General features: G+C 44.3%; 1 protein-coding gene and 4 pseudogenes across 1 annotated transcript in view; 2 read left to right on the forward strand and 3 right to left on the reverse strand.

The window, feature by feature from the left end:
• LOC135056663 (alpha-2-macroglobulin-like) overlaps positions 1–27212 on the reverse strand; it is a 516386-nt gene that overhangs the window by 410421 nt on the left and 78753 nt on the right. The window contains exon 8 of the mRNA XM_063962107.1: positions 26809–26953. Within this exon, the coding sequence (XP_063818177.1) occupies positions 26809–26953 (145 nt within the window). The remainder of the gene's footprint in view (positions 1–26808; positions 26954–27212) is intronic.
• Positions 11548–11666, reverse strand: LOC134895854 (5S ribosomal RNA; annotated as a pseudogene).
• LOC134897616 (5S ribosomal RNA) lies at positions 12751–12869 on the forward strand (annotated as a pseudogene).
• Positions 23025–23143, reverse strand: LOC134895855 (5S ribosomal RNA; annotated as a pseudogene).
• On the forward strand, positions 24230–24348 carry LOC134896515 (5S ribosomal RNA; annotated as a pseudogene).

Raw genomic sequence — 27212 nt, forward strand, 5'->3', positions numbered from 1 at the left:
TGCCGTATAAATCCAGTCCAGTGGTACTGCCGCATAAGTCCAGTGGTACTGCCGTATAATTCCAGTGGTACTGCCGTATATGTCCAGTGGTACTGCCGTATAAATCCAGTTATACTGCTATATAAATCCAGTGGTACTGCCGTATAAATCCAGTTATACTGCCATATAATTCCAGTGGCACTGCCATATAATACCAGTGGTACTGGCGTAAAAGTTAAGTGATATTGCCATATAAATCCAGTCCAGTGGTACTGCCGTATAATTCCACTGGTAATACCGTATAATTCCAGTGATACTGCTGTATAATTCCAGTGGTACTGGTGTATAAGTCCAGTGATACTGCCGTGTAAATCCAGTCCAGTGGTACTGCCGTATAAATCCAGTTGTAATACCGTATAATTCCAGTGATACTGCCGTATAATTCCAGTGGTACTGGCGTATAAGTCCAGTGATACTGCCGTATAAATCCAGTCCAGTGGTACTGCCGTATAAATTCAGTTGTACTGCTGTGTAATTCCAGTGATACTGCCGTATATGTCCAGTGGTACTGGCGTATAAGTCCAGTGATACTGCCGTATAAATCCAGTCCAGTAGTACTGCTGTATAAATCCCGTGGTACTGCCATATAATTCCAGTGGTACTGCCGTATAAATCCAGTGGTACTGCCATATAATTCCAGTGATACTGGCGTATAAATCCAGTGATACTGCCGTATAAATCCAGTCCAGTGGTACTGCCATATAAGTCCAGTGGTACTGCCGTATAATTCCAGTGATACGGCCATATAATTCCAGTGATAATGCCGTATAATTCCAGTGGTACTGGCGTATAAATCCAGTGATACTGTCGTATAAATCCAGTCCAGTGGTACTGCCGTATAAGTCCAGTGGTAATGCCATATAATTCAAGTGATACTGCCGTATACAGTGGGGCAAAAAAGTATTTGGACTGCCACGGATTGTGCAAGTTGACCCACTTAAAAAGATGAGAGAGGTCTGCAGTTTTCATCATAGGTCCACTTCAACTGTGAGAGACAGAATAAAGAAAAAACCTAGGAAATCACATTGTATGATTTTTAAACAATTTATTTGTATATTCTTGCGGAAAATAAATATTTGGACAATCAAAAAGTTTAACTCAATACTTTGTAATATAACCTCAGTTGTCAATTACAGAGGTCAAATGTTTCTTGTAGTTCTTGACCAGGTGTGCACACACTGTAGCAGGTATTTTGGCCCACTCTTCCATGCAGATCTTCTCTAGATCTGTCATGTTTTGGGGCTGTCGCCGGGCAACACGGACTTTTAACCCCCTCCACAAATTTTCTATTGGGTTGATGTCTGGAGTCTGGCTTGGCTACTCCAGGACCTTGAAATGCTTCTTACGGAGCCACTCCTTAGTTAGCTGGGCGGTGTGTTTGGGGTCATTGTCATGTTGGAAGACCCAGCCACATTCCATCTTCAATGCTCTTACAGAGGGAAGGAGGTTTTTGCCCAAAATCTCACGATACATGGCCCCATTCATCCTCTCCTTAATACGGATCAGTCGTCCTGTCCCCTTTGCAGAAAAGCAACCCCAAAGCATGATGTTTCCACTCCCATGATTCACAGTGGGTATGGTGTTCTTGGGATGCCATTCATCATTCTTCTCCCTCCAAACACGGCGAGTGGAGTTTATACCAAAAAGTTTGATTTTGCTCTCATCTGACCACATTACATTCTCCCAATCCTCCTCTGGATCATCCAGATGGTCACTGGCAAACTTTAGATGGGCCTGGACATGTGCTGGCTTAAGCCCACCTACCTTTCGGGTGCTGCAGGATTTCAATCCATGACGACGTAGTGTGTTACTAATGGTAACCTTTGTGACTGTGGTCCCAGCTCTCTTGAGGTCATTGACCAGGACCCCCGTGTAGTTCTGGGCTGATTCCTCACCATTCTCAAGATCATTGATACCCCACGAGGTGAGATCTTGCATGGAGCCCCAGGTCTACGGAGATTGTCAGTGATCTTGTATTTCTTCCATTTTTTAATAATTGCGCCAACAGTTGATCTCTTCTCACCAAGCTGCTTGCCTATTGTCGAGTACCTCATCCCAGCCTTGTGCAGCTGTACAATTTTGTCCCTGGTGTCCTCAGACAGCTCTCTGGTCTTGGCCATGGTGGAGAGGTAGCAGTCTGACTGTTTGAGGGTGTGAATAGGTGTCTTTTATACAGATAACCAGTTCAAACAGGTGCCATTAATACAGGTAACGAGTGGAGGATAGTAGAGCTTCTTAAAGAAGAAGTAACAGTTCTGTGAGAGACAGAAATCTTGCTGCTTGGTAGGTGTCCAAATATTTATTTTCCACAAGAATATACAAGTAAATTGTTTAAAAATCATACAATGCGATTTCCTGTTATTATCCCCCAGATTCTGTCTCTCACAGTTGAAGTGTACTTACGATGGAAATTACAGTGGGTCATCTTTTTAAGTGGGTCAACTTGCACAATCAGTGGCTGTCCAAATACTTTTTTGCCCCACGGTATGTCCAGTGGTACTGGCGTATAAGTCCAGTGATATTGCCGTATAAATCCAGTCCAGTGATACTACCGTATAATTCCATTGATACTGCCGTATATGTCCAGTGGTACTGGCGTATAAGTCCAGTGATCCTGCCGTATAAATCCTTTCCAGTGGTTCTGATGTATAAGTCCAGTGATACTGCCGTATAATTCCGGTGATACTGCCGTATAATTCCAGTGGTACTGCAGTATAAGTCCAGTGGTACTGCCGTATAATTACAGTGATACTGCCGTATAATTACAGTGGTACTGGCGTATAAGTCCAGTGATACTGCCGTATAAATCCAGTCCAGTGGTACTGCCGTATAAGTCCAGTGGTACTGCCATATAATTCCAGTGGTACTGCAGTATATGTCCAGTGGTACTGGCGTATAAGTCCAGTTATACTGCTATATAAATCCAGTGGTACTGGCGTATAAATCCAATGGCACTGCCATATAATTCCAGTGATACTGCCATATAATACCAGTGGTACTGGCGTATAAGTTAAGTGATATTGCCGTATAAATCCAGTCAAGTGGTACTGCCGTATAATTCCAGTGGTACTGCCGTATTTGTCCAGTGGTACTGGTGTATAAGTCCAGTGATACTGCTGTATAAATCCGGTCCAGTGGTACTGCCATATAAGTCCAGTAGTACTGCCGTATACTTCCAGTGATACTGATGTATAATTCAAGTGGTACTGGCGTATAAGTCCAGTGATACTGCCGAATAAATCCAGTCCAGTGGTACTGCCGCATAAATCCAGTAGTACTGGTGTACAAGTTCAGTGATACTGCCGTATAAATCCAGTCCAGTGGTACTACCGTATAAGTCCAGTGGTAATGCCATATAATTCCAGTGATACTGTCGTATAATTTCCATTGGTACTGGCTTATAAATCCAGTGATACTGCCTTATAAATCCAGTCCAGTGGTACTGATGTATAAGTTCAGTGGTACTGACCTGTGCTGTATATTATTTACTCCATTTAAAGGGGTTATTAATATTTAATCCAAATTATTTTTACAGGGTTTGCCCTGTGTGGTGTAGGGATACGCTCTCCTGTGACGCATATTGTGTTATATAACTTCAGAAAAATAATGGAGAACAAAAATTTGGAGGATAAAATAGGGAAAGATCAAGAACCACTTCCTCCTAGTGCTGAAGATGCTGCGACTAGTCATGACGTAGATGATGAAATGCCATCAATGTCGTCTGCCAAGGCAGATGCCCAATGTGATAGCAGAAGCATTTAAAATCCAAAAAGCCAAAGTTCAGTAAAAAGACCCAAAAAAGAAATTGAAATGGTCTGAGGAGAAACGTAAACTTGCCAATATGCCATTTACGACATGGAGTGGCAAGGAACGGCTCAGGCCCTGGCCTATGTTCATGACTAGTGGTTAAGCTTCACATGACGATGGAAGCCCTCATCCTCCCGCTACAAAAATGAGAAGAGTTAAGCTGGCAAAAGCACAGCAAAGAACTGTGCGTTCTAAGATGGTATCACAAATCCACAAGGAGAGTCCAAGTGTGTCGGCGGTTGCGATGACTGACCTTCCCAACACTGGACGGGAAGAGGTGGCTCCTTCCACCATTTGCACGCCCTCAGCAAGTGCTGGAAGGAGCACCCACAGTCCAGTTTCTGATATTCAAATTGAAGATGTCACTGTTGAAGTACACCAGGATGAGGATATGGGTGTTGCTGGCTATGAGGATTCTGATGGCGATGTGGTTTGTTTAAATGAGGCACCGGGGAAGACACCTGTTGTCCGTGGATTGAATAAGCCCATTGTGATGCCTGGGCAAAATACCCAAAAAGCCACCTCTTTGGTGTGGAATTACTTCTCCACAAATCCGGACAACAGGTGTCAAGCCATGTGTTGTCTCTGTCAATCCGTAATAAGTAGGGGTAAAGATGTTAACCACCTAGGAACATCCTCCCTTATACGTCACCTGCTGCGCATTCATCAGAAGTCAGTGTCAAGTTGTGAAACTTTGGGTAGGCACGTAAGCAGTCCACTGACATCTAAATCCCTTTTTCCTCTTGTTCCCAAGCTCCTGCAAGCCACACCACCAACTCCCTCAATGTCAACTTCCTCCTCAGTCAGGAACGTCAGTAGTCCTGCAGGAAGACTGAGGAGTCCTCTCCTAACCGGGATTCCTCCGGAGGATCCTTAAGTGGTACTCCTACTGCTTCTGTTGCTGCCGCTTCTGTTGTTGCTGCTGGGAGTCGATCGTCATCCCAGAGGAGAAGTCGCAAGACCACTTGTACTACTTCAAGTAAGCAATTGACTGTCCAACAGTCCTTTGTGAGGAAGATGAAATATGACAGCAGTCATCCTGTTGCAAAGCGGATAACTGAGGCCTTACAGCTATGTTGGTGTTAGATGTGCGTCCAGTATCTGCTATTAGTTCAGTGGGACTTAGAAAATTGAGGGAGTTAGTGTGTCCCCGGTACCAAATCTCATCTAGGTTCCACTTCACTAGTCAGACGAAACCAAGAATGTTCAGAGACATCAGAAAAAGTGTCCTCAGTGTCCTACAAAATACAGTTGTACCCACTGTCCACTTAACCACGGATATGTGGACAAGTGGAACAGGGCAGACTAAGGACTATATGACTGTGACAGCCCACTGGGTAGATGTATGGGCTCCCGCAGCAACAACATCAGCAGCGGCATCTCGCAAACACCAACTCGTTCCTAGGCAGGCTACGCTATGTATCACCACTTTCCTTAAGAGGCACACCGCTGGCCTCTTACGGAAACTGAGGGACACCATCGCAGAATGGCTTACCCCACTTAGACTCTCCTGTGGATTTGTGATATCAGATAACTCCACCAATATTGTGCGTGTATTACATCTGGGCAAATTCCAGCATGTCCCATGTTTTGCACATACAATTAATTTGGTGGTGCAGAATTTTTTGAAAAATGACAGGGGCATGCAGGAGATGCTGTCGGCGGCCCGAAAAATTGCTGGCCACTTTCGACATTCAGCCACCGCGTGCCGAAGACCGGAGTACCAGCAAATACTCGTGAACCTGCCCTGCCAACACCTGAAGCAAGAGGTGGTAACGAGGTGGAATTCAACACTCTATATGCTTCAGAGGATGGAGGATCAGCAAAAGGCCATTCAAGCCTATACATCCACCTACGATATAGGCAAAGGAGGGGGAATGCACCTGACTCAAGAGCAGTTGAGAATGATTTCCGTGTTATGCAAGGTTCTCCAACCCATCAAACTTGCCAAACGTGAAGTCAGTTCAGACACTGCCAGCTTGAATCAGGTCATTCCCCTCATCATGCTTTTGCAGAAGCAGCTGGAGAAATTGAAGGAGGAGCTAAGAAGGAGCGATTCCGCTAAGTATGTGGGGCTTGTGGATGGAGCCCTTCATTCGCTTTGTCAGGATTCAAGGGTGGTCAATCTGTTGAAATCAGAGCACTACATTGTGGCCACCGTGCTCGATCCTAGGTTTAAAGCCTACGTTGTATCTCTCTTTCCGACAGACACAAGTCTGCAGAGGTTCAAAGACCTGCTGGTGAGAAAATTGTCAACTCAAGTGGAAAGTGACCCATCAACAGCTCCTCCTTCATTTTCTCCCGCAACTGGGGCTGCGAGGAAAAGAATAAGATTTCCTAGACCACCCGCTGGTGGTGATGCAGGGCAGTCAGGAGCGAGTGCTGACATCTGGTCCGGACTGAAGGACCTGCCAACGATTACGGACATGTCTACTGTCACTGCATATGATTCTGTCACCATTGAAAGAATGGTGGACGATTATATGAGTGACAGCATCCAAGCAGGCTTGTCAGACAGTCCATATGTATACGGGCAGGAAAAAGAGGCAATTTGGATGCCCTTGCACAAACTGGCTTTATTTTACCTAAGTTGTCCCCCCTCCAGTGTGTACTCCGAAAGAGTGTTTAGTGCAGCCGGTAACCTTGTCAGCGATCGGCGTAGGAGGTTACTTCCACAAAATGTGGAGAAGATGATGTTCATCAAAATGAATTATAAATTCCTCCGGGAAGACCTTGACCAGCAATTGCCTCCAGAAAGTACACAGGGACCTGTGATGGTGGATTCCAGTGGGGACGAATTAATACTCTGTGAGGAGGAGGATGTACACACTGAAAGGGGTGAAGAATCGGAGGATGAGGATGAGATCGTCATCTTGCCTCTGTAGAGCCAGTTTGTGCAAGGAGAGATTGATTGCTTCTTTTTTGGTGGTGGCCCAAACAAACCAGTCATTTCAGCCACAGTCATGTGGCAGACCCTGTCGCTGAAATGATTGGTTTGTTAAAGTGTGCATGTCCTGTTTATACAACATAAGGGTGGGTGTGAGGGCTCAAGGACAATTCCATCTTGCACCTCTTTGTCTTCTTTGCATCATCTGCTATTTGGGGACTAGTTTTTTAAAGTGCCGTCCTGTCTGACACTACCGTACAACTCTAGGGGTACTGCCGTATAAGTCCAGGGGTACTGCCATATAAGTCCAGTCCAGTGCTTCTGTCTTGTGCTGCATCAGTCCAGTGGTGGTGTCTTGTGCTGCCATAAGTCCAGTGGTGGTGTCCTGTGCTGTATATTATTTACTTAAAAAAAAAGGGTTATATACATTGCTTATATTATTATCCAAATAACTTTTACAGGATTTGCCCTGTGTGGTGTAGGGGTACGCTCGCCTGTGCTGCATATTATTATAACAGCTCCAAATAAAAGGGTTATTATCCTACTTGGATGCTGTCACTCATATAATCCTCCACTATTCTTTCAGTGGTGACAGAATCATATGCAGTGACAGTAGACAGGTCAGTAATCGTTGGCAGCTCCTTCAGTCTGGACCAGATGTTAACACTCGCTCCTGACTGCCCTGCATCACCACCAGCGGGTGGTCTAGGAAATCTTATCCTTTTTCCCGCAGCCCCAGTTGCAGCAGAAAGTGGAGGAGGAGCTGTTGACGGGTCATGTTCCGCTTGAGTTGACAATTTTCTCACCAGCAGGTCTTTGAACCTCTGCAGACTTGTGTCTGCTGGAAAGAGAGATACAACATAGGCTTTAAACCTAGGATCGAGCACGGTGGCCAAAATGTAGTGCTCTGATTTCAACAGATTGACCACCCGTGAATCTTGGCAAAGTGAATGAAGGGCTCCATCCACAAGTCCCACATACTTAGCGGAATCGCTCCGTAATAGCTCCTCCTTCAATTTCTCCAGCTGCTTCTGCTAAACCCTGATGAGGGGAATGACCTGACTCAAGCTGGCAGTGTCTGAACTGACTTCACGTTTGGCAAATTCAAAGGGTTGGAGAACCTTGCACTAGACGGAAATCATTCTCCACTGTGCTTGAGTCAGGTGCATTCCCCCTCCTTTGCCTATATCGTAGGTGGATGTATAGGCTTGAATGGCCTTTTGCTGCTCCTCCATCCTCTGAAGCATATAGAGTGTTAAATTCCACCTCGTTACCACCTCTTGCTTCAGGTGATGGCAGGGCAGGTTCAGGCGTGTTTGATGGTGCTCCAGTCTTCGGCACGCGGTGGCTGAATGCCGAAACTGGCCAGCAATTTTTCGGCCCACCGACAGCATCTCCTGCACGCCCCTGTAATTTTTCAAAAAATTCTGCACCACCAAATTAATTGTATGTGCAAAACATGGGGCGTCTTCTGGAATTTGCCCAGATGTAATGCACGCACAATATTGGTGGCGTTGTCCGATATCACAAATCCCCAGGAGAGTCTAATTGGGGTAAGCCATTCTGCGATGATGTCCCTCAGTTTCCGTAAGAGGTTGCCAGCTGTGTGCCTCTTACGGAAAGCAGTGATACATAGCGTAGCCTGCCTGGAACGAGTTGGCGTTTGCGAGATGCTGCTACTGGTGCCGCTGCTGTTATTGCTGCAGGAGGCCATACATCTACCCAGTGGGCTGTCACAGTCATATAGCCCTTAGTCTGCCGTGTTCCACTTGTCCACATGTCCATGATTAAGTGGACAGTGGATACAACTGCATTTTGTAGGACACTGAGGACACTTTTTCTGATGTCTCTGTACATTCTCGGTATTGCCTGCCTAGAGAAGAGGAACCTAGATGGGATTTGATACCAGAAACACTACCTCAAACAATTCCCTAAGTCCCACTGAACTAATGGCGGATACCGGACGCACGTCTAAGACCAACATAGCAGTCAAGGCCTCAGTTATCCGCTTTGCAAAAGGATGACTACTGTCATATTTCATCTTCCTCACAAAGTACTGTTGGACAGTCAATTGCTTACTGGAAGTAGTTCAAGTGGTCTTCCGACTTCCCCTCTGGGATGACGATCGACTCCCAGCAGCAGCAACACCAGCGGCAGCAACAGTAGGCGTACCACTCAAGGATCCTCCGGAGGAATCCCGGTTAGGAGAGGACTCCTCAGTCTTGACAGTGACAGCCTGCAGGACTACTGATGTTCCTGACTGAGGAGGAAGTTGACGTTGAGGTAGTTGGTGGTGTGGCTTACAGGAGCTTGCGTACAAGAGGAAGAAGTGATTTAGGTGTCAGTGGACTGCTTACGCTCTTACCCAAAGTTTCATAACTTGACACTGACTTCTGATGAATGTGCTGCAGGTGACGTATAAGGGAGGATGTACCTAGGTGGTTAACATTCTTACCCCTTCTTATTACAGATTGAGAGGCAACACACATGGCTTGACACCTGTTGTCCGGATTTGTGGAGAAGTAATTCCACACCGAAGAGGTGGCTTTTTTGGTATTTTGCCCAGGCATCACAATGGGCTTCTTCATCCCACGGACAACAGGTGTCTCCCCCGGTGCCTCATTTAAACAATCCACATCACCATCAGAATTCTCATCATCAACTTCCTCCTCAGCGCCAGCAACACCCATATCCTCATCCTGGTGTACTTCAACAGTGACATCTTCAATTTGAATATCAGAAACTGGACTGCGGGTGCTCCTTCCAGCACTTGCAGGGGGCATGCAAATGGTGGAAGGAGCCACCTCTTCCCGTCCAGTGTTGGGAAGGTCAGGCATTGCAACCGCCGACACACTTGGACTCTCCTTGGGGATTTGTGATACCATCTTAGAATGCACAGTTCTTTGCTGTGCTTTTTCCAGCTTAACTATTTTCATTTTTCTAGCGGGAGGATGAGGGCTTCCATCGTCATGTGAAGCTGAACCACTAGTCATGAAAAAAGGCCTGGGCCTTAACCGTTCCTTGCCACTCCGTTTCGTAAATGGCATATTGGCATGTTTACGTTTCTCCTCAGACCATTTCAATTTCTTTTTTTGGGTCTTTTTCTGAACTTTGGCTTTTTGGATTTTACATGTCCTCTACTATCACATTGGGCATCGGCCTTGGCAGATGACGTTGATGGCATTTCATTGTCTATGTCATGACTAGTGGCAGCCGCTTCAGCACTAGGAGGAAGTGGTTCTTGATCTTTCCTTATTTTATCCTCCAAATTTTTGTTCTCAATTATTTTTCTGGAGTTATATAACACAATATGCGTCACAGGAGAGCGTACCCCTACACCTCACAGGGCAAACCCTGTAATAATTATTTGGATTAAATATTAATAACCCCTTTATTTGGAGTAAATAATATACAGTACAGGACAGCACCACTGAACTTATATGGCAGCACCACTGGATTGGATTTATACGGAATTATATGGATTTATATGGAATTATACGGCAGGATCACTGGACTTATACGCCAGTACCACTGTAATTATACGGAAGGATCACTGGACTTTTACGCTAGTACCACTGTAATTATACTGCAGGATCACTGGACTTTTACGGCAGTACCACTGGAATTATACAGCAGGATCACTAGAATTATATGGCAGGAACACTGGATTTATACGGCAGTACCGCTGGACATATACGGCAGTACCGCTGGACATATACGGCAGTATCAATAGACATATTCGGCAGGATCAATGGACATATACGGCAGGATCGATGGACATATACGGCAGGATCACTGAACATATACAGCAGGATCATTGGGCTTATACAGCAGGATCACTGGACCTATACAGCAGGATCACTGGATTTATATAGCAGGATCACTGGAATTATATGGCAGGATCACTGGAATTATACGGCAGTACCGCTGGACATATATACGGCACTATCGCTGGACATATACGGCAGTACCGCTGGACATATACAGCAGTACCACTCGACATATACAGCAGTACCGCTGGACATATACGGCAGTACCACTGGACATATAGGGCAGCACAGGGATACCACCCCTGGACTGATGCAGGAAAACACAGCACCACTGGACTTAAACAGCAGCACCGGACATATGGTAGCACAGGGACACCACTACTGGAATGATGCAGGACAACACAGCACCACTGGACTTATACAGCAGCACTGGACATATGGCAGCAGAGGACACCACTGTGACTGGTCACTGGACTGACTGATGCACAGGACACTAACACTGGTCTGATGCAGGACAACACAGCAACACTATCAATGGGAGAGAAAGAAGGCTCTTGTGTGGGCACACTCTTATACAATAAAGGAAAATTCCTGTCTTGTACAAAAAGAAATAATTAAAACATAATTTTTATTAGTAAAGTTTAAAACATTATTACCCACTTGAGTGATCCTTAGAGAATGAAGAAATTCATGAAAAAAAAAAAATGTTCTGGTCTTGTTTTCACAACAAGAAATTGGAAAGGTTGTAGACACTTTGTTGTCTTACCCCCATTTCCCCTGACCAGTACAGATTTATTGTATTAATGAGACCCGGGAGTGGTCATGAAAAGATTTGTAAATATGTCTCAGTAGGACCACTTATATCAAGTCAATACAGTGATATTTGATGGTAATGAACACCTGAACTGATTACTGATACCATATATGCCAATATCAACTGGGCGTTCTAAACTGCAGTAGAAAGAGATAGTAAATAAGAAAGAGAAATTAGGTGATGATACTGCTGTTGGTGTCACATTTCACGCAGAAAGGAAAATAATTCCTCCTCTACAACACCAGGTATTCACCGGAAGTCTCCTATCCAGGTACTAACCCGGCCCAACGCTGTATGGCTTCCAAGATCGGACGAGATCGGGCATTGGCAGCGTGGTATGATAGTAGAGAATTTATGCGATCTGTACACCAATGAGAGTGCACCTATATAAGAAATTGTAAGAGGTATGAATATAATTCTAGAGACCAAGAAAAGGATATAAATAAATAAGGCAGATAAGAATATGTGGATCTGCTTTGGAAACAAAGCCTGTAATGGCCGACAGCCTTAATGTAGAGATGTCAGCTCAGATGCATATTCAAGTATAAGCATATAAATACCAGGTGTAGCTGCACAGAGATAATATGTTGCTGTCTGTGAAGTCATTTCACAGAACAGATACAGGCTTACGGTACCCCAAACCAGGAGGTCAATAGGGGAAGGTCAGGGTATTGTCAGGTGAAGAAAATGGTGCCAAAGGATTTCTCCATGGACGGTCCCGACGTGGAAGATGCGTTTCGCCCGTCGGGGCTTGTTCACTTCCGGGTTTAACGGCCATTACAGGCTTTGTTTCCAATTCTAAATAGAGGCAAATTTATTGCCATATTGTCCTAGTATTTTGCGACTCTTCAGCATTTTGCAGATATCCAGTACCAGAACTATCTGAAATTGCAGGTAGGCGGCCCAACCGCAATTGGAGGCAAGCATATTGTCACATTGTCTCATCTATTGTGATTTTCAGTTCTATCCCTGAAATTGATAACAAAATGTTATGATTATATTTCTGGTTCACTTTGGATAATATGTATATATTTTCCTGTGCTAATATACACTTACGCTCAATTTTTGGGTACAATCAGCATCTGGGGTCAGGAGCTTAATATCATCAACACGAATTTTTACAACTGATTTGACGTTTAATGCAGTATCTATTCAGTGTACTGTCTTATTACACAGTTGATAAAAACAGCATCTTTTGCTTATGTCTGTCGTTTCTCTCTATTACTTTTTCCGTGGACTGTCATCTACGATCCATGGAGCACAATACCACGAACGTGAGATTTGTAGGGCCGTGCCTAACGTAGAAAGCAGATCCACATATTCTTATCTACCTTATCTATTTATATCCTTTTCTTGGTCTCTAGAATTATATTCATACCTCTTACAGTTTCTTATATAGGTGCACTCTCATTGGTGTACAGATCGCATAAATTCTCTACTATCATACCACGCTGCCAATGCCCGATCTCGTCCGATCTTGGAAGCCATACAGCGTTGGGCTGGGTTAGTACCTGGATAGGAGACTTCCGGTAAATACCTGGTGTTGTAGAGGAGGAATTATTTTCCTTTCTGCGTGAAATGTGACACCAACAGCAGTATCACCACCTAATTTCTCTTTCTTATTTACTATCTCTTTCTACTGCAGTTTAGAACGCCCAGTTGATATTGGCATATATGGTATCAGTAATCAGTTCTGGTGTTCATTATTGGTGACCATCAAATATCACTGTATTGACTTGATATAAGTGGTCCTACTGAGACATATTTACAAATCTTTTCATGACCACTCCCGGGTCTCATTAATACAATAAATCTGTACTGGTCAGGGGAAATGGGGGTAAGACCAAAAAGTTTGATTTTGCTCTCATCTGACCACATTACATTCTCCCAATCCTCCTCTGGATCATCCAGATGGTCACTGGCAAACTTTAGATGGGCCTGGACATGTGCTGGCTTAAGCCCACCTACCTTTCGGGTGCTGCAGGATTTCAATCCATGACGACGTAGTGTGTTACTAATGGTAACCTTTGTGACTGTGGTCCCAGCTCTCTTGAGGTCATTGACCAGGACCCCCGTGTAGTTCTGGGCTGATTCCTCACCATTCTCAAGATCATTGATACCCCACGAGGTGAGATCTTGCATGGAGCCCCAGGTCTACGGAGATTGTCAGTGATCTTGTATTTCTTCCATTTTTTAATAATTGCGCCAACAGTTGATCTCTTCTCACCAAGCTGCTTGCCTATTGTCGAGTACCTCATCCCAGCCTTGTGCAGCTGTACAATTTTGTCCCTGGTGTCCTCAGACAGCTCTCTGGTCTTGGCCATGGTGGAGAGGTAGCAGTCTGACTGTTTGAGGGTGTGGATAGGTGTCTTTTATACAGATAACCAGTTCAAACAGGTGCCATTAATACAGGTAACGAGTGGAGGATAGTAGAGCTTCTTAAAGAAGAAGTAACAGTTCTGTGAGAGACAGAAATCTTGCTGCTTGGTAGGTGTCCAAATATTTATTTTCCACAAGAATATACAAGTAAATTGTTTAAAAATCATACAATGCGATTTCCTGTTATTATCCCCCAGATTCTGTCTCTCACAGTTGAAGTGTACTTACGATGGAAATTACAGTGGGTCATCTTTTTAAGTGGGTCAACTTGCACAATCAGTGGCTGTCCAAATACTTTTTTGCCCCACGGTATGTCCAGTGGTACTGGCGTATAAGTCCAGTGATATTGCCGTATAAATCCAGTCCAGTGATACTACCGTATAATTCCATTGATACTGCCGTATATGTCCAGTGGTACTGGCGTATAAGTCCAGTGATCCTGCCGTATAAATCCATTCCAGTGGTTCTGATGTATAAGTCCAGTGATACTGCCGTATAATTCCGGTGATACTGCCGTATAATTCCAGTGGTACTGCAGTATAAGTCCAGTGGTACTGCCGTATAATTACAGTGATACTGCCGTATAATTACAGTGGTACTGGCGTATAAGTCCAGTGATACTGCCGTATAAATCCAGTCCAGTGGTACTGCCGTATAAGTCCAGTGGTACTGCCATATAATTCCAGTGGTACTGCAGTATATGTCCAGTGGTACTGGCGTATAAGTCCAGTTATACTGCTAAATAAATCCAGTGGTACTGGCGTATAAATCCAATGGCACTGCCATATAATTCCAGTGATACTGCCATATAATACCAGTGGTACTGGCGTATAAGTTAAGTGATATTGCCGTATAAATCCAGTCAAGTGGTACTGCCGTATAATTCCAGTGGTACTGCCGTATTTGTCCAGTGGTACTGGTGTATAAGTCCAGTGATACTGCTGTATAAATCCGGTCCAGTGGTACTGCCATATAAGTCCAGTAGTACTGCCGTATACTTCCAGTGATACTGATGTATAATTCAAGTGGTACTGGCGTATAAGTCCAGTGATACTGCCGAATAAATCCAGTCCAGTGGTACTGCCGCATAAATCCAGTAGTACTGGTGTACAAGTTCAGTGATACTGCCGTATAAATCCAGTCCAGTGGTACTACCGTATAAGTCCAGTGGTAATGCCATATAATTCCAGTGATACTGTCGTATAATTTCCATTGGTACTGGCTTATAAATCCAGTGATACTGCCTTATAAATCCAGTCCAGTGGTACTGATGTATAAGTTCAGTGGTACTGACCTGTGCTGTATATTATTTACTCCATTTAAAGGGGTTATTAATATTTAATCCAAATTATTTTTACAGGGTTTGCCCTGTGTGGTGTAGGGATACGCTCTCCTGTGACGCATATTGTGTTATATAACTTCAGAAAAATAATGGAGAACAAAAATTTGGAGGATAAAATAGGGAAAGATCAAGAACCACTTCCTCCTAGTGCTGAAGATGCTGCGACTAGTCATGACGTAGATGATGAAATGCCATCAATGTCGTCTGCCAAGGCAGATGCCCAATGTGATAGCAGAAGCATTTAAAATCCAAAAAGCCAAAGTTCAGTAAAAAGACCCAAAAAAGAAATTGAAATGGTCTGAGGAGAAACGTAAACTTGCCAATATGCCATTTACGACATGGAGTGGCAAGGAACGGCTCAGGCCCTGGCCTATGTTCATGACTAGTGGTTAAGCTTCACATGACGATGGAAGCCCTCATCCTCCCGCTACAAAAATGAGAAGAGTTAAGCTGGCAAAAGCACAGCAAAGAACTGTGCGTTCTAAGATGGTATCACAAATCCACAAGGAGAGTCCAAGTGTGTCGGCGGTTGCGATGACTGACCTTCCCAACACTGGACGGGAAGAGGTGGCTCCTTCCACCATTTGCACGCCCTCAGCAAGTGCTGGAAGGAGCACCCACAGTCCAGTTTCTGATATTCAAATTGAAGATGTCACTGTTGAAGTACACCAGGATGAGGATATGGGTGTTGCTGGCTATGAGGATTCTGATGGCGATGTGGTTTGTTTAAATGAGGCACCGGGGAAGACACCTGTTGTCCGTGGATTGAATAAGCCCATTGTGATGCCTGGGCAAAATACCCAAAAAGCCACCTCTTTGGTGTGGAATTACTTCTCCACAAATCCGGACAACACGTGTCAAGCCATGTGTTGTCTCTGTCAATCCGTAATAAGTAGGGGTAAAGATGTTAACCACCTAGGAACATCCTCCCTTATACGTCACCTGATGCGCATTCATCAGAAGTCAGTGTCAAGTTGTGAAACTTTGGGTAGGCACGTAAGCAGTCCACTGACATCTAAATCCCTTTTTCCTCTTGTTCCCAAGCTCCTGCAAGCCACACCACCAACTCCCTCAATGTCAACTTCCTCCTCAGTCAGGAACGTCAGTAGTCCTGCAGGAAGACTGAGGAGTCCTCTCCTAACCGGGATTCCTCCGGAGGATCCTTAAGTGGTACTCCTACTGCTTCTGTTGCTGCCGCTTCTGTTGTTGCTGCTGGGAGTCGATCGTCATCCCAGAGGAGAAGTCGCAAGACCACTTGTACTACTTCAAGTAAGCAATTGACTGTCCAACAGTCCTTTGTGAGGAAGATGAAATATGACAGCAGTCATCCTGTTGCAAAGCGGATAACTGAGGCCTTACAGCTATGTTGGTGTTAGATGTGCATCCAGTATCCGCTATTAGTTCAGTGGGACTTAGAAAATTGAGGGAGTTAGTGTGTCCCCGGTACCAAATCTCATCTAGGTTCCACTTCACTAGTCAGACGAAACCAAGAATGTTCAGAGACATCAGAAAAAGTGTCCTCAGTGTCCTACAAAATACAGTTGTACCCACTGTCCACTTAACCACGGACATGTGGACAAGTGGAACAGGGCAGACTAAGGACTATATGACTGTGACAGCCCACTGGGTAGATGTATGGGCTCCCGCAGCAACAACATCAGCAGCGGCATCTCGCAAACACCAACTCGTTCCTAGGCAGGCTACGCTATGTATCACCACTTTCCTTAAGAGGCACACCGCTGGCCTCTTACGGAAACTGAGGGACACCATCGCAGAATGGCTTACCCCACTTAGACTCTCCTGTGGATTTGTGATATCAGATAACTCCACCAATATTGTGCGTGTATTACATCTGGGCAAATTCCAGCATGTCCCATGTTTTGCACATACAATTAATTTGGTGGTGCAGAATTTTTTGAAAAATGACAGTGGCATGCAGGAGATGCTGTCGGTGGCCCGAAAAATTGCTGGCCACTTTCGACATTCAGCCACCGCGTGCCGAAGACCGGAGTACCAGCAAATACTCGTGAACCTGCCCTGCCAACACCTGAAGCAAGAGGTGGTAACGAGGTGGAATTCAACACTCTATATGCTTCAGAGGATGGAGGATCAGCAAAAGGCCATTCAAGCCTATACATCCACCTACGATATAGGCAAAGGAGGGGGAATGCACCTGACTCAAGAGCAGTTGAGAATGATTTCCGTGTTATGCAAGGTTCTCCAACCCATCAAACTTGCCAAACGCGAAGTCAGTTCAGACACTGCCAGCTTGAATCAGGTCATTCCCCTCATCATGCTTTTGCAGAAGCAGCTGGAGAAATTGAAGGAGGAGCTAAGAAGGAGCGATTCCGCTAAGTATGTGGGGCTTGTGGATGGAGCCCTTCATTCGCTTTGTCAGGATTCAAGGGTGGTCAATCTGTTGAAATCAGAGCACTACATTGTGGCCACCGTGCTCAATCCTAGGTTTAAAGCCTACGTTGTATCTCTCTTTCCGACAGACACAAGTCTGCAGAGGTTCAAAGACCTGCTGGTGAGAAAATTGTCAACTCAAGTGGAAAGTGACCCATCAACAGCTCCTCCTTCATTTTCTCCCGCAACTGGGGCTGCGAGGAAAAGAATAAGATTTCCTAGACCACCCGCTGGTGGTGATGCAGGGCAGTCAGGAGCGAGTGCTGACATCTGGTCCGGACTGAAGGACCTGCCAACGATTACGGACATGTCTACTGTCACTGCATATGATTCTGTCACCATTGAAAGAATGGTGGACGATTATATGAGTGACAGCATCCAAGCAGGCTTGTCAGACAGTCCATATGTATACGGGCAGGAAAAAGAGGCAATTTGGATGCCCTTGCACAAACTGGCTTTATTTTACCTAAGTTGTCCCCCCTCCAGTGTGTACTCCGAAAGAGTGTTTAGTGCAGCCGGTAACCTTGTCAGCGATCGGCGTAGGAGGTTACTTCCACAAAATGTGGAGAAGATGATGTTCATCAAAATGAATTATAAATTCCTCCGGGAAGACCTTGACCAGCAATTGCCTCCAGAAAGTACACAGGGACCTGTGATGGTGGATTCCAGTGGGGACGAATTAATACTCTGTGAGGAGGAGGATGTACACACTGAAAGAATCGGAGGATGAGGATGAGATCGTCATCTTGCCTCTGTAGAGCCAGTTTGTGCAAGGAGAGATTGATTGCTTCTTTTTTGGTGGTGGCCCAAACAAACCAGTCATTTCAGCCACAGTCATGTGGCAGACCCTGTCGCTGAAATGATTGGTTTGTTAAAGTGTGCATGTCCTGTTTATACAACATAAGGGTGGGTGTGAGGGCTCAAGGACAATTCCATCTTGCACCTCTTTGTCTACTTTGCATCATCTGCTATTTGGGGACTAGTTTTTTAAAGTGCCGTCCTGTCTGACACTACCGTACAACTCTAGGGGTACTGCCGTATAAGTCCAGGGGTACTGCCATATAAGTCCAGTCCAGTGCTTCTGTCTTGTGCTGCATCAGTCCAGTGGTGGTGTCTTGTGCTGCCATAAGTCCAGTGGTGGTGTCCTGTGCTGTATATTATTTACTTTAAAAAAAAGGGTTATATACATTGCTTATATTATTATCCAAATAACTTTTACAGGATTTGCCCTGTGTGGTGTAGGGGTACGCTCGCCTGTGCTGCATATTATTATAACAGCTCCAAATAAAAGGGTTATTATCCTACTTGGATGCTGTCACTCATATAATCCTCCACTATTCTTTCAGTGGTGACAGAATCATATGCAGTGACAGTAGACAGGTCAGTAATCATTGGCAGCTCCTTCAGTCTGGACCAGATGTTAACACTCGCTCCTGACTGCCCTGCATCACCACCAGCGGGTGGTCTAGGAAATCTTATCCTTTTTCCCGCAGCCCCAGTTGCAGCAGAAAGTGAAGGAGGAGCTGTTGACGGGTCATGTTCCGCTTGAGTTGACAATTTTCTCACCAGCAGGTCTTTGAACCTCTGCAGACTTGTGTCTGCTGGAAAGAGAGATACAACATAGGCTTTAAACCTAGGATCGAGCACGGTGGCCAAAATGTAGTGCTCTGATTTCAACAGATTGACCACCCGTGAATCTTGGCAAAGTGAATGAAGGGCTCCATCCACAAGTCCCACATACTTAGCGGAATCGCTCCGTAATAGCTCCTCCTTCAATTTCTCCAGCTGCTTCTGCTAAACCCTGATGAGGGGAATGACCTGACTCAAGCTGGCAGTGTCTGAACTGACTTCACGTTTGGCAAATTCAAAGGGTTGGAGAACCTTGCACTAGACGGAAATCATTCTCCACTGTGCTTGAGTCAGGTGCATTCCCCCTCCTTTGCCTATATCGTAGGTGGATGTATAGGCTTGAATGGCCTTTTGCTGCTCCTCCATCCTCTGAAGCATATAGAGTGTTAAATTCCACCTCGTTACCACCTCTTGCTTCAGGTGATGGCAGGGCAGGTTCAGGCGTGTTTGATGGTGCTCCAGTCTTCGGCACGCGGTGGCTGAATGCCGAAACTGGCCAGCAATTTTTCGGCCCACCGACAGCATCTCCTGCACGCCCCTGTAATTTTTCAAAAAATTCTGCACCACCAAATTAATTGTATGTGCAAAACATGGGGCGTCTTCTGGAATTTGCCCAGATGTAATGCACGCACAATATTGGTGGCGTTGTCCGATATCACAAATCCCCAGGAGAGTCTAATTGGGGTAAGCCATTCTGCGATGATGTCCCTCAGTTTCCGTAAGAGGTTGTCAGCTGTGTGCCTCTTACGGAAAGCAGTGATACATAGCGTAGCCTGCCTGGAACGAGTTGGCGTTTGCGAGATGCTGCTACTGGTGCCGCTGCTGTTATTGCTGCAGGAGGCCATACATCTACCCATTGGGCTGTCACAGTCATATAGCCCTTAGTCTGCCGTGTTCCATTTGTCCACATGTCCATGATTAAGTGGACAGTGGATACAACTGCATTTTGTAGGACACTGAGGACACTTTTTCTGATGTCTCTGTACATTCTCGGTATTGCCTGCCTAGAGAAGAGGAACCTAGATGGGATTTGATACCAGAAACACTACCTCAAACAATTCCCTAAGTCCCACTGAACTAATGGCGGATACCGGACGCACGTCTAAGACCAACATAGCAGTCAAGGCCTCAGTTATCCGCTTTGCAAAAGGATGACTACTGTCATATTTCATCTTCCTCACAAAATACTGTTGGACAGTCAATTGCTTACTGGAAGTAGTTCAAGTGGTCTTCCGACTTCCCCTCTGGGATGACGATCGACTCCCAGCAGCAGCAACACCAGCGGCAGCAACAGTAGGCGTACCACTCAAGGATCCTCCGGAGGAATCCCTGTTAGGAGAGGACTCCTCAGTCTTGACAGTGACAGCCTGCAGGACTACTGATGTTCCTGACTGAGGAGGAAGTTGACGTTGAGGTAGTTGGTGGTGTGGCTTACAGGAGCTTGCGTACAAGAGGAAGAAGTGATTTAGGTGTCAGTGGACTGCTTACGCTCTTACCCAAAGTTTCATAACTTGACACTGACTTCTGATGAATGTGCTGCAGGTGACGTATAAGGGAGGATGTACCTAGGTGGTTAACATTCTTACCCCTTCTTATTACAGATTGAGAGGCAACACACATGGCTTGACACCTGTTGTCCGGATTTGTGGAGAAGTAATTCCACACCGAAGAGGTGGCTTTTTTGGTATTTTGCCCAGGCATCACAATGGGCTTCTTCATCCCACGGACAACAGGTGTCTCCCCCGGTGCCTCATTTAAACAATCCACATCACCATCAGAATTCTCATCATCAACTTCCTCCTCAGCGCCAGCAACACCCATATCCTCATCCTGGTGTACTTCAACAGTGACATCTTCAATTTGAATATCAGAAACTGGACTGCGGGTGCTCCTTCCAGCACTTGCAGGGGGCATGCAAATGGTGGAAGGAGCCACCTCTTCCCGTCCAGTGTTGGGAAGGTCAGGCATTGCAACCGCCGACACACTTGGACTCTCCTTGGGGATTTGTGATACCATCTTAGAATGCACAGTTCTTTGCTGTGCTTTTACCAGCTTAACTATTTTCATTTTTCTAGCGGGAGGATGAGGGCTTCCATCGTCATGTGAAGCTGAACCACTAGTCATGAAAAAAGGCCAGGGCCTTAGCCGTTCCTTGCCACTCCGTTTCGTAAATGGCATATTGGCATGTTTACGTTTCTCCTCAGACCATTTCAATTTCTTTTTTTGGGTCTTTTTCTGAACTTTGGCTTTTTGGATTTTACATGTCCTCTACTATCACATTGGGCATCGGCCTTGGCAGATGACGTTGATGGCATTTCATTGTCTATGTCATGACTAGTGGCAGCCGCTTCAGCACTAGGAGGAAGTGGTTCTTGATCTTTCCTTATTTTATCCTCCAAATTTTTGTTCTCAATTATTTTTCTGGAGTTATATAACACAATATGCGTCACAGGAGAGCGTACCCCTACACCTCACAGGGCAAACCCTGTAATAATTATTTGGATTAAATATTAATAACCCCTTTATTTGGAGTAAATAATATACAGTACAGGACAGCACCACTGAACTTATATGGCAGCACCACTGGATTGGATTTATACGGAATTATATGGATTTATATGGAATTATACGGCAGGATCACTGGAGTTATACGCCAGTACCACTGTAATTATACGGAAGGATCACTGGACTTTTACGCTAGTACCACTGTAATTATACTGCAGGATCACTGGACTTTTACGGCAGTACCACTGGAATTATACAGCAGGATCACTAGAATTATATGGCAGGAACACTGGATTTATACGGCAGTACCGCTGGACATATACGGCAGTACCGCTGGACATATACGGCAGTATCAATAGACATATTCGGCAGGATCAATGGACATATACGGCAGGATCGATGGACATATACGGCAGGATCACTGAACATATACAGCAGGATCATTGGGCTTATACAGCAGGATCACTGGACCTATACAGCAGGATCACTGGATTTATATAGCAGGATCACTGGAATTATATGGCAGGATCACTGGAATTATACGGCAGTACCGCTGGACATATATACGGCACTATCGCTGGACATATACGGCAGTACCGCTGGACATATACAGCAGTACCACTCGACATATACAGCAGTACCGCTGGACATATACGGCAGTACCACTGGACATATAGGGCAGCACAGGGATACCACCCCTGGACTGATGCAGGAAAACACAGCACCACTGGACTTAAACAGCAGCACCGGACATATGGTAGCACAGGGACACCACTACTGGACTGATGCAGGACAACACAGCACCACTGGACTTATACAGCAGCACTGGACATATGGCAGCAGAGGACACCACTGTGACTGGTCACTGGACTGACTGATGCACAGGACACTAACACTGGTCTGATGCAGGACAACACAGCAACACTATCAATGGGAGAGAAAGAAGGCTCTTGTGTGGGCACACTCTTATACAATAAAGGAAAATTCCTGTCTTGTACAAAAAGAAATAATTAAAACATAATTTTTATTAGTAAAGTTTAAAACATTATTACCCACTTGAGTGATCCTTAGAGAATGAAGAAATTCATGAAAAATAAAATAAAATGTTCTGGTCTTGTTTTCACAACAAGAAATTGGAAAGGTTGTAGACACTTTGTTGTCTTACCCCCATTTCCCCTGACCAGTACAGATTTATTGTATTAATGAGACCCGGGAGTGGTCATGAAAAGATTTGTAAATATGTCTCAGTAGGACCACTTATATCAAGTCAATACAGTGATATTTGATGGTAATGAACACCTGAACTGATTACTGATACCATATATGCCAATATCAACTGGGCGTTCTAAACTGCAGTAGAAAGAGATAGTAAATAAGAAAGAGAAATTAGGTGATGATACTGCTGTTGGTGTCACATTTCACGCAGAAAGGAAAATAATTCCTCCTCTACAACACCAGGTATTCACCGGAAGTCTCCTATCCAGGTACTAACCCGGCCCAACGCTGTATGGCTTCCAAGATCGGACGAGATCGGGCATTGGCAGCGTGGTATGATAGTAGAGAATTTATGCGATCTGTACACCAATGAGAGTGCACCTATATAAGAAATTGTAAGAGGTATGAATATAATTCTAGAGACCAAGAAAAGGATATAAATAAATAAGGCAGATAAGAATATGTGGATCTGCTTTGGAAACAAAGCCTGTAATGGCCGACAGCCTTAATGTAGAGATGTCAGCTCAGATGCATATTCAAGTATAAGCATATAAATATACCAGGTGTAGCTGCACAGAGATAATATGTTGCTGTCTGTGAAGTCATTTCACAGAACAGATACAGGCTTACGGTACCCCAAACCAGGAGGTCAATAGGGGAAGGTCAGGGTATTGTCAGGTGAAGAAAATGGTGCCAAAGGATTTCTCCATGGACGGTCCCGACGTGGAAGATGCGTTTCGCCCGTCGGGGCTTGTTCACTTCCGGGTTTAACGGCCATTACAGGCTTTGTTTCCAATTCTAAATAGAGGCAAATTTATTGCCATATTGTCCTAGTATTTTGCGACTCTTCAGCATTTTGCAGATATCCAGTACCAGAACTATCTGAAATTGCAGGTAGGCGGCCCAACCGCAATTGGAGGCAAGCATATTGTCACATTGTCTCATCTATTGTGATTTTCAGTTCTATCCCTGAAATTGATAACAAAATGTTATGATTATATTTCTGGTTCACTTTGGATAATATGTATATATTTTCCTGTGCTAATATACACTTACGCTCAATTTTTGGGTACAATCAGCATCTGGGGTCAGGAGCTTAATATCATCAACACGAATTTTTACAACTGATTTGACGTTTAATGCAGTATCTATTCAGTGTACTGTCTTATTACACAGTTGATAAAAACAGCATCTTTTGCTTATGTCTGTCGTTTCTCTCTATTACTTTTTCCGTGGACTGTCATCTACGATCCATGGAGCACAATACCACGAACGTGAGATTTGTAGGGCCGTGCCTAACGTAGAAAGCAGATCCACATATTCTTATCTACCTTATCTATTTATATCCTTTTCTTGGTCTCTAGAATTATATTCATACCTCTTACAGTTTCTTATATAGGTGCACTCTCATTGGTGTACAGATCGCATAAATTCTCTACTATCATACCACGCTGCCAATGCCCGATCTCGTCCGATCTTGGAAGCCATACAGCGTTGGGCTGGGTTAGTACCTGGATAGGAGACTTCCGGTGAATACCTGGTGTTGTAGAGGAGGAATTATTTTCCTTTCTGCGTGAAATGTGACACCAACAGCAGTATCACCACCTAATTTCTCTTTCTTATTTACTATCTCTTTCTACTGCAGTTTAGAACGCCCAGTTGATATTGGCATATATGGTATCAGTAATCAGTTCAGGTGTTCATTATTGGTGACCATCAAATATCACTGTATTGACTTGATATAAGTGGTCCTACTGAGACATATTTACAAATCTTTTCATGACCACTCCCGGGTCTCATTAATACAATAAATCTGTACTGGTCAGGGGAAATGGGGGTAAGACAACAAAGTGTCTACAACCTTTCCAATTTCTTGTTGTGAAAACAAGACCAGAACATTTTAACATTTTTTTCATGAATGTCTTCATTCTCTAAGGATCACTCAAGTGGGTAATAATGTTTTAAACTTTACTAATAAAAATTATGTTTTAATTATTTCTTTTTGTATAGCACACGAATTTTCCTTTATTGTATAAGAGTGTGCCCACACAAGAGCCTTCTTTCTCTCCCATTGATAGTATATGTACTTTCTGGATCTGGGCGCACCACCAACTAGGACAGTATCCAATAGAAAAAATTACCTATGATTTTTTCTCCCCAACTATTGAGGGCTCAATTGTCCGAATTTGGTTTCTTCATTTATGACTACATCCTTGACCTGTGCCCGATCGCCCTTTTTCTTGCAACACTGTAAGGGACTTATTATACAGCAGCACTGGACATATGGCAGCAGAGGACACCACCACTGTGACAGGTCACTGGACTGACTGATGCACAGGACACTACCACTGGTCTGATGCCGGACAACACAGCAACACTGTAAGGTACTTATTATACAGCAGCACTGGACATATGGCAGCAGAGGAAACCGCTGTGACTGGTCACTGGACTGACTGATGCACAGGACACTACCACTGGTCTGATGCAGGACAACACAGCAACACTGTAAGGGACTTGTTATTATTATACAGCAGCACTGGAAATATGGCAGCAGAGGACACCACTGCGACTGGACACTGGACTGACTGATGCACAGGACACTACCACTGGTCTGATGCAGGACAACACAGCAACACTGTAAGGAACTTATTATACAGCTGCACTGGACATATGGCAGCAGAGGACACAACCACTGTGACTGGACAGATGCAGCACAATACACGGACACTGAGAGAACGGAGACACGTCCTCTCTCTACACTCTCCAATGCCGGAGTGAAAATGGCGGCGACGCGCGGCTCCTTATATGGATTCCAAACCCTGTGAGAATCCGACAGCGGGATGATAACGTTTTGCCTCATTCTGGTTTCCGAGTCAGGCGGGAAAACCCAAGTCTGACTCGGATCCGGGCTCGGAGCGTGAAGTCCGGTTGGGTTAATAAATATAAGTAGTAATGTTTCATAAAAATAAATAATAATAAACCTCCCGGGGGTATATAAACCAACTTTACAATCGTGCATATAATATAAGATTGATCATAGCATGTTTCACATATGAATATAAAATATAATTAGATGGCATAAAATGAAGCAGCCTATTAAGATGAATTGCTGAAACTTTAAAAGCACTAGTGTCCACTGAATAGTGATATTGGTATAGTTCCGCTTAATTTGCCAACGGATGTCTACAGCGGCAGCACTCATATATGGAACAGTCCAGCGGATAAGGCAGACTATTCCATATCTGAGTATGTGAAACACGCTATGATCAACGTTATATTGTATGCTTTTATATTTGTATCACCCACGATTGTAAAGTTGTTCAATATACCCCCGGGAGGTTTATTAATATTTATTTTTATGAAACATTATTACTTGTATTTGTCATTGTGCATATGTATTATTAAACGCTACCTTGGTTTATATATATATATATATATACATGGTGTCTTGAGATTTAATAGGCTTGCAATCCTCGTTCCCGGGTAGCTGCTTATATACAATGTTGTGCTAACACTGTTCAGTACAGCGCCTTAGACTACTTTTGTTCTAGATAGAGAATGATGCCTGACTGCTCTGATTTATGTAAAACTCACAATCAGAGCAGCTGTGCAGCATTCTGTACCTGCCTCCCAAGAAACTCTTGAGGCACCAGCCTGGGAGGGCAGATGTTCCCCGGCCCAGCCCACCCCTGCTCAAAGGCTTGTAGAATCATGGGGCCCTGGGCAGCTGCCCAGTGTGCCTATACATTAAGGTGACCCTGTTAGTATGTATTGTGAATTTGTCTTAAGTTCAAATGTATTAAATATGTGTATTCAACAGATAAATATCATAGTGATGGAAAATCACATTTTGAATGTTGATAGATACAACAGAGATCTCCCCAATTTAGACAAATCAATGAGATACTGTATAAATGAAAATCTACATTTTTGAGTATAGATTATTATGACTAATTGTAATTTTTATAATCCGTAAATCAATCTACACAAATCTTTTCTGGGCTCTACTTACCTTCACATCATTTATTTGTAGGCAATTTTCATTATCATATTCAGTGTTGCCAATGTATTGAAGCCCCAATAACCAGATGTCAGCAATTGCTCTAGGACAGATTGTAAGATTGCCGGAGCCCTTTACTGGCTTTCCATAGGTGTAACTAGAGAAACATAAATAGGTTATAGATAGTGATGCTGTCTCAGGATCTATTTATTCATCTACACTGTAAGTTTGCATGGGGTTTATAACTCCATGACTAGACCCAATTTTGTGGGTTTTTGTATCATCACTTTCACTGTGAAGCACACAGAATTAAATCTTGAATTTGTTCCTCTTAGGGACAATATAAGATGTTCTTTGAATAAGATACTAAAATATAGACCTTTTTATGTAACAGATCCAAATGACCTTAAAATACC

This window comes from Pseudophryne corroboree, chromosome 3 (genome assembly GCF_028390025.1).
Source record: "Pseudophryne corroboree isolate aPseCor3 chromosome 3, aPseCor3.hap2, whole genome shotgun sequence".
Classification (NCBI taxonomy): Eukaryota; Metazoa; Chordata; class Amphibia; order Anura; family Myobatrachidae; genus Pseudophryne; species Pseudophryne corroboree.